Source organism: Electrona antarctica (genome assembly GCF_951216825.1).
Source record: "Electrona antarctica genome assembly, chromosome: 13".
Classification (NCBI taxonomy): Eukaryota; Metazoa; Chordata; class Actinopteri; order Myctophiformes; family Myctophidae; genus Electrona; species Electrona antarctica.
This window is the reverse complement of record NC_136794.1, coordinates 12,573,570-12,582,374: the sequence shown is the minus strand read 5'-3', so window position 1 is coordinate 12,582,374 and position 8,805 is coordinate 12,573,570. Positions and strand designations below refer to the sequence as shown.

The 8,805-nt window shown below is 44.7% G+C and overlaps 1 protein-coding gene across 1 annotated transcript; it reads left to right on the top strand.

Annotated features, from left to right (window-relative positions):
- Positions 1-4,713: 4,713 nt before the first annotated feature.
- On the top strand, positions 4,714-7,249 carry LOC306934838 (transcription initiation factor TFIID subunit 5-like; the record flags this gene model as incomplete). The annotated part of the gene is made up of 2 exons (XM_079517647.1): positions 4,714-4,718; positions 5,371-7,249. The coding sequence occupies 2 exons, from the start codon at positions 4,714-4,716 to the stop codon at positions 7,247-7,249; spliced, it is 1,884 nt and encodes a 627-aa protein (XP_079373773.1).
- Positions 7,250-8,805: the final 1,556 nt, after the last annotated feature.

Genomic DNA, 8,805 nt, shown 5'->3' with positions numbered 1-8,805 from the left:
ATCCAGAATCTCCAAGAAAGGGGTTATTGTATGTGGGCTTAGTGATCATTTTATGATATTCTGTACCTGCAAAATACAAAAACTTAAGACCGGCTGCCACAAAACAGTCATATCAAGGGACCTCAAAACCTACTCTAGTGAGGTCTTTAACCAAGTATTGGAGAGTCTGGATTGGTCCGATGAGCTTGAATGCACACATGTCGAAGAAGCTTGGCTTGGCTTCAAAACCAAATTTACATCAGTACTGAACAACATGGCTCCTTTGAGAACCACCAGGGGCAAAACCCGCTCGGAACCATGGATGAATTCGGACATACTGGCTGCAATGAAAGCCAGAGACAAAAAATGCTCTGAAGTTCTAAAATGCAAGTCAAAGCTAGCCAAGCGCTTCGACAGTGTTCGCCAAGCTCGTTTGAACAACCTAAATACACAACGAATCAAACTACGAAACAGTGTAACTGCCATGACCAAATCAGCTAAAAGTAACTTCATTAATGATAAAGCTGAGGAAAACAAAAACAATCCTCATGAGCTCTGGAAGCTACTAAACAATCAACTAAGCTATGGTCAGAAACTAAAAACCAGATTTTCGAACATAAACATCAAATCTGACAACACTCTCATCACTGACAACCTTGATGTGGCCAACTACTTGAATATCTTCTTTACAAACATATCAACAACTCTGGTTAACAAACTGCCCTCCCACTCTGGGCTCTTTGGTGTAGAGCACATTACAACCTTCTACAAAAACCTAGGTGTTTGTAAAGACGATTTTAAACTAGTTATGGTAACAACTGATGAGGTAATTAAGAAACTGAGTGCCCTCCAACCCCACAAGGCCACAGGCCATGACAACATTCCCTCCAAATTTCTCAGAGACTCAGCCATCTCTATAGCTCCAATCATCACCCACATAGTAAACCTCTCCATCAAACAGGGACAGGTCCCCCAAGATTTCAAACTGGCCAAAGTAACCCCCTTGCACAAGAAAGGGAGTAAATTAGACCCCGGCAACTACCGCCCTATTTCTATTCTTAGTTCCATCTCGAAAGTGATGGAAAAAATAGTCTATGAACAGGTTGAAAAGTATCTTGCCACTAATAAATTATTGTACGAGTTCCAATCTGGCTTCAGAACATCCCACTCCACTGACACATGCCTCCTCTATTTGAGCGACCACATCAAACAAGAGGTGGACGCTGGCAAATACTGCGGCATGGTCATGCTGGACCTCCAAAAGGCTTTTGACACCGTGAACCACTCCATACTGGTTAACAAGCTAAAAGCAATTGGTTTCGATAGCACATCAGTGAGCTGGATGCAATCCTACCTGGAGGGGAGAGAACAGATGGTGGAAGTGAACGGAACACTGTCCCCCCCCCTCCCAGTGAGCTGTGGCGTTCCACAAGGAAGCATACTAGGGCCTCTACTGTTCCTAATATATGTAAACGACATGACTTCAGCCTGTGACTGCAACTTGTTCCTGTTCGCAGATGACTCAGCACTGCTGGTCTCGGACAGGGACAAACTGCAAGTTGAAAATGCCCTCAGCTCTGAACTCGGTAGAATCTGCACCTGGCTCGCTGATAACAAACTATCTTTACACCTGGGAAAAACTGAATCCATTCTCTTTGGCTCTATTAGTAATCTCAGCAAGGCAAATGGCTTCTTGGTTAGAGTGGGTGACAATGTTATCACACGTAAAGATGAAATTACCTACCTAGGTTCCATCCTGGAGGCTAATCTTTCCGGTGATAAAATGGCCACCAACGTAATCAAAAAAGTCAACCATAGAACAAGATTCCTCTACAGGATCTCCTCACTGGTCAACAAAAACACCTTGAAGACCTTAACAGGAGCCCTTGTACAGGGTTTCTTTGACTATGCATGCACCTCCTGGTACCACAGCACCTCAAAGGCCCTTAAAACCAGGCTCCAGACTTCCCAAAACAAACTGGTCAGGCTCCTACTTGATCTAGCCCCCCGAACCCACCTCACCCCTGCCCACTTCGACAGGCTGGAATGGCTTAGGGTCGACGACAGAGTACAGCATCTTGCAATGGGTCTGGTCCACAAGATTCGATACACCACCAAGATACCCATGTACCTGTCTAGATACTTCCTTAATGTTAACGAAGTCCACACCCACAACACCAGAGGGAGTGCAACGAACCATGTACAACCCAGATTCGGCACAAACAAGGGACTAAATTCTTTTCGCTCCTATGCCACCAAAATGTGGAACGCCCTACCAACTGTCATTAAGACATGCGAATCCCTTGACTCCTTCAAAACCGCTCTCAAAGGGCACCTACGGATTGCTGCAATTCGAAACTGGCCCCCGTAAAATCTGAATCCCCCCCCCGCCCCCCCCTTTTTTCCCCTCACTGTATATATTTCTTTTCCCTTTTTACCTCCTTTTTGATGAATTCTTTTTTGATGAATTCCTGTTCTGTCTATAGAAGTGTCTATTTGTACGTCTCTAAATGTTTTGATGATTTGAACATGGTGGACCCTGTTGGAAACAAGTGTAATGCTTAATTGGGTCGTCCACTCACAGTTAACAGCCTTTGTATTGAGTTTGTGCTTGAAATGTACTGTAATTCTGCAAACTGTTAATAAATTCTTCAATCAATCAATCAAAAACTGGTGCAAACCAAAGACTATAAACTAAAGTGTTGCTGCCACCAGGAAGCGAGAGAGGTTGTGTCAAACACCCAGGCCTTTATAGAGCACACTGGGAATACTGGCCAGTGGCCAGGTGCTCCCAATGCACTGATTGGCACCCCAATTTCCCATCTGCAAGCCGTGAAGACAGATAGCCTACAGTACAGACCCGGGGCTGTGACGAAGTGAAATGAGGTTTTTAATATTTGCTTGGTTAGAGAACCAGGATGGGGGCCACTTAATCAATTTTCAACTCATCTTCCTATAATTGGTAATTTGTAGGGTTTCTGTCCTGAAATAGAGTCAAGATGTGCTTGAATCTTAATGTAACCACTTTAATGAATGCCTTGGGTCCAAATTATATAGAAACATTTGGTAATTTCATATTTGTCTCCACCAGGCCGAAGGCATGGGGAGAGAGTATGTTTTGCACTCCGTCCGTCCGTGTGTGTCCGTCCTTCCGTCCGTCCGTTACCAGCTAATCTCCGGCACCGTTAACCTGGTCGATGCCAAACTTTGTACACACACTCCCTGGATGCCAACGATGAACCTCTGCCCCACATTTTCCAGAACGGCCTGTTATAGCGCCACCATGAGGCAGCTTTTCACATTTTTTACCTAAAACTGCACTGATCTGAGTGAAACGTTGCATGCACACTCCCTAGAGGCCAAGGACAAACCTTTCCGCATCTGCCTTTTATAGCGCCACCAGGAGGCCGACTTTTGTAAAACACATTTTTTGATATTACTCCTCCAGATTCTGTCCAAAAATCTCACAAATCGTTACACAGTATCTCTATGGTCATGTGCTCAAGTCGGATCTGTCCGATATTTCATATTCCATCCTAATTGGCTATAATTGGCTTTCACAGTTTGCCCCGTTTTGAACAAAAGCCTCAAATCATGAACGCAGCATGACATTTATGTGAAATCTTTGACACATTTTCTTACTAGGCTGAGGAATATATCCCACCCTTTTCACATTGGCCTGTTATAGCGCAGGTTGATTTTTGCAAAACACATTTTTGGAACAAAATGCCTCAAATCATCCAATTGCCATCAAAGGCGTATGAAGAAATGGCACCCTTTTCACATTGGCCTATTATAGCGCCACCAGGAGGCCACAACCTGACCTGCCCTGGTGGAGACCTGTGCCCCGAGGGGCACTTTTTGTCTCCACCAGGCCGAAGGCATGGGGAGAGAGTATGTTTTGCACTCCGTCCGTGTGTCCGTGTGTGTGTGTGTGTGTCCGTCCGTCTGTTACCAGCTAATCTCCGGCACCGTTAACCCGGTCGATGCCAAACTTTGCACACACACTCCCTGGATGCCAACGATGAACCTCTGCCCCACATTTTCCAGAACGGCCTGTTATAGCGCCACCAGGAGGCCGACTTTTGTAAAACACATTTTTTGATATTACTCCTCCAGATTCTGTCCAAAAATCTCACAAATCGTTACACAGTATCTCTATGGTCATGTGCGCAAGTCGGATCTGTCCGATATTTCATATTCCATCCTAATTGGCTATAATTGGCTTTCACAGTTTGCAAGATTGCCCCGTTTTGAACAAAAGCCTCAAATCATGAACGCAGCGTGCAATTTACGTGAAATCTTTCACACATTTTCTTACTAGGCTGAGGAATATATCCCACCCTTTTCACATCGGCCTGTTATAGCGCCACCAACAGGTTGATTTTTGCAAAACACATTTTTGGAACAAAATGCCTCAAATCATCCAATTGCCATCAAAGGCGTATGAAGAAATGGCACCCTTTTCACATTGGCCTATTATAGCGCCACCAGGAGGCCACAACCTGACCTGCCCTGGTGGAGACCTGTGCCCCGAGGGGCACTTTTTCTAGTTCTAGTTGTATCTGTATGTTGTTCACTTCAAGAGTTATGGTATTTTATCTAGGCCTACATCGTATGGTTCGTTTTGGATAGTTGCAAGAAAAGGGTTAAAATGAACCCCCAATTGTGACATTATTTGACCTGGGCAACAAGAAGACATCTTCACTAGACACCATAAGGGTCCTAAAAAGCATGTGGTAAAAAAAAGAATACACCTCAAACATTTTGTACAAAGATAAGTATAGATGTTATTTCATGATGTACGATGATAAGAGCGCCTCTATGGGGCTCACTGACTCTCACATCACCTGTCTCTATGATGTCAGCCATTTCCATATATAGAGTTTTATGTCAGTCTTGCCAAAATATGGAGGTGAGTTCCAGGTTAGCCTATAAATACTTTGCAATAGCTTGTGGACTTCACGTATAACTAAAGAGACTTTGCCCACATACACAATTCATTTTGAAAATGTTGACTTTACAGGATGGTCAGGTCAACGCAGGAGGAGAAAATGAATTAAATTCTGAAACATCAAACAATAGTTCAGGAACTAACGCAAACGATGTAAGTCCGCTTTCTCCTGGGAACACCTTATCGTTTGGAAGTAATACACCTGCAGCAGACGACCAACAGAAGCTGCTTACATTCTTGCAGTTTCTGAAAGAGAGAAAATTGATAAAGACTGCAGAAACATTACGCACAGAAACAGGTTTATCAGAAGTAGAAGTTTCAAAGGGTCTTAAGTCTTTAGGTTCGGGTGGTATTACAGGAGCCGCTGATCCAGAAGATGTGGATGCAAAGTCAGTACCCAGACAGGTATCAGTCTCATCCTCTACTGTCTCGGCCAGTGCAGCTCAAAGGACATCGAAAGGATCCACTGGGACTGGAGAGGATCAACCAGACCTCAGCCATGTGCTGTCATGTGCATACGGCCAGCAGGGGGATTCACGTCTCTACGAAGTATATTATAGCAGCCTAAAGAGGTTCATAGAAGAAAGCATCCTGGACTGCCACAGAGCAGAACTCTCTCAGGTCTACTATCCACTCTTTGTCCACATGTATCTTGAACTGGTCTACAACAATCATGAGAATGAGGCTAAGGCCTTTTTTGAAAAATTCAGTGTGAACCAGGAGTGCTACTATGAGGATGTCCTCCGTGTTTTGTCCGGCTTTTCTAAGAAAGAGCACATGCTGGGCAACAACACTATGCTGGACTTCCGCACAAGCCAGTTTGTGCTACGCATCTCCCGTGACTCGTACCAACTGCTGAGGAGGCACCTGACGCAGGAGCATCAGGAAAACCGGATCTGGAAAATCATACAGCAGCACCTTGACATCGAAACCTTTGATGGCATGCCACGCAGCAAAGCCCAGATTGACGCCATGTCAGGGAGCCTGGCTGGCGAAGCTAAGCGAGAGGCCAATAAGGCTAAGGTATTCTATGGACTGCTGAAAGAACCAGACATTGAGTTGCCCATTGATGAGGAGGATGATGAGGTGGATAATGAGGAAGGTAAGCCTAGGAAAAAGAGAGCTAAGAAGGACGGCACAGGTTCCAAGAGCAAGAAACAAGACCCTAATGCACCCCAGCTGCCCAAAAAGATACCCTTTCCAGAGCTGAAGGACTCGGACAAGCTAGACAAGATCATGTCCATGAGGGAGGCCACTAAGAGGATTCGACTTGGACCAGACACACTTCCTTCTATATGTTTCTACTCTTTTCTCAATGCATACCAAGGATTGACAGCAGTAGACATCGCAGATGACTCTAGCCTGATTGCCGGTGGCTTTGCAGACTCCACTGTACGAGTTTGGAGTGTCACACCCCAAAAACTCAGAAGGGTTAAATCTGCAGCAGACCTCTGTTCAATTGACAAAGAGTCTGACAATGTTCTGGAGATAATCATGGATGAAAATTCAGCCAGTGAATCTAAAACCCTTTATGGGCACAGTGGTCCAGTGTATGGCATCAGTTTCAGCCCAGACAGAAACTACTTGTTATCAAGCTCTGAGGATGGTGTTGTTAGGCTTTGGAGTCTGCAGACCTTTACCTGTCTGGTGTGCTACAAAGGTCACAATTACCCAGTGTGGGACACCCGGTTTTCCCCCCACGGATACTACTTTATTTCAGGTGGACATGACAGAGTTGCCCGTTTGTGGGCAACTGATCACTATCAGCATCTGCGGATGTTCGCTGGTCACCTTGCTGACATAACTTGCACCTGCTTCCACCCAAACTCCCACTATGTTGTCACAGGCTCTGCCGACCGTACCATTCGCCTCTGGGATGTCTCGACAGGAAATTGTGTGCGCACCTTCACTGGTCACAAGGGCCCAATCCATGCCCTGGCTTTCTCTCCCAATGGGAAATTCCTGGCATCAGGAGCCACTGATGGCAGAGTTCTTCTGTGGGACATTCCTCATGGTATGATGATTAGTGAGCTGAAAGGCCATACAGACACAATTTACTCCCTCACTTTTAGCAGAGACGGGGAGATCCTTGCTTCTGGTTCCATGGACAATACAGTTCGCTTGTGGGATGCAATGAAGGCATTTGATGATGTAGAGACCGAGGACTTCACTACAGGGCACATCCAGCTAACAGATAACTCTCAGGAGCTTCTGTTAGGCACCTACATGACCAAGTCCACAGCGGTAGTACACCTGCACTTCACCCGGAGGAACCTACTGCTTGCTGCAGGGGCATACAACCCATGTGGAGGCTAATTTGTTTTGAATCAAACAACATCATTAAATAGATAGATAGATAGGAGGCATATCCATATATGGGTATGATGACATCAGCGATCTCCATGTAGCCTATGGGCATAAAACAGGTACAGAGATCTGCATGGTTGTCCAGAGCCACAGATCTGATCGCTATATGCACATGGTCATGCGTATACAGACCCAGTATGAAAATATGGAGCGGGTTTATCACCAGATATTTTCTTACCTCAACATAACGATAATAGCTTAATAATAGCTACGATGCTTTTTGAGGGGCGCCGGCCCCTCCTATGTCGAGCTTTGAGGCTTGTGTGAACACAAACATTGAAGGCAAAAGTGTGTAAACACAAACACGTGTATACTGTAAACACAAACATTGAAGACAAAAGTGAGGATGCAAATTGTGATTGGCCAGAATGAAATGATGTATGATGAAGTATGATGATGAGAGCGCCCCTCACTTTACACAGGTGTGATTTTTTAAACCCACTTTGAATGGAATGTAAGGATTTTTTTTGTTTTCAAATAACCTATGTATGGTGTTACAGTGGTTAAACAGATTTTGATGCAGGGCCCACTATAGAACCCCCTCCAGGACTCATGGAGGGGGTTGCCTAACTACAGCAGTAGTTAGGCTGTAGTTACTACAGCAGTAGTTAGGCAAAAAAGAAAAAATCACACCTGTGTGAAGTGAGGGGCGCTAATATATTAAAGTCTAACTCATGTTGATTAGGTGATGTAATGGTGATGTATAAAACAAATGGTGCCAACACAAACATTAAACCCATTAACATTAAAGAGACATGATGTAATGAGGCACATTATGAGTTTTTATGACGTACATTTTCCCTTCATTGTTAATGGCATTTACAAAACAAACATTGAACTAAAGACAAACATTAAACCTGTGTATAGGAGGGGCTGGCGCCCCTCAAAAACAGTTACAACTAGAAAATTCTGGAGAATTGCAAGTGTGGTTGGTACGATGTATGATGATGATGATGATGTATGACCCACATGGTGTCAAAAGGGGCAGATAAAACTAAAATAAAATAAAACCAAAACCTTTTCGGGTTGCTCAAATTAAAGCCGGGCAATTACTATAGTGTGGCAACCACACTAATGACGGAGGTGCGCCGTCTCTGGCGGGCTTGAGCATCGAGAGTCACCGTGGGTCGCCGTTCCCAACGTTTCGATGGCTACTAGAGCAGACTCAGCGCCGTTCGAATTATTGCCCCCAATGCCAGCATAGAGCAATATGTCCCAAAACGGAGGACATTTACATTTAAAAATGTAACAAGTGTGAACTTTTTCATTACACATTCCATTCAAAGTGGGTTAAAAAAGCACTGTAAGCAAATGTTACTGTTCACTAAGACTAAGAAGTACTAAAGGTAAGAAAAGAAAGTGCCCCTTTTCTCCAACATCACTGAACAAGGTGACCAGCTCAGTGGCCTTGTGGTTAGACTCTAACCGTTAGAGTGTCCGCCCTGAAACTGGGAGGTCGGGGTTCGATCCCCGGCCGGGTCATACCAAAGACTGTAAAAATGGGA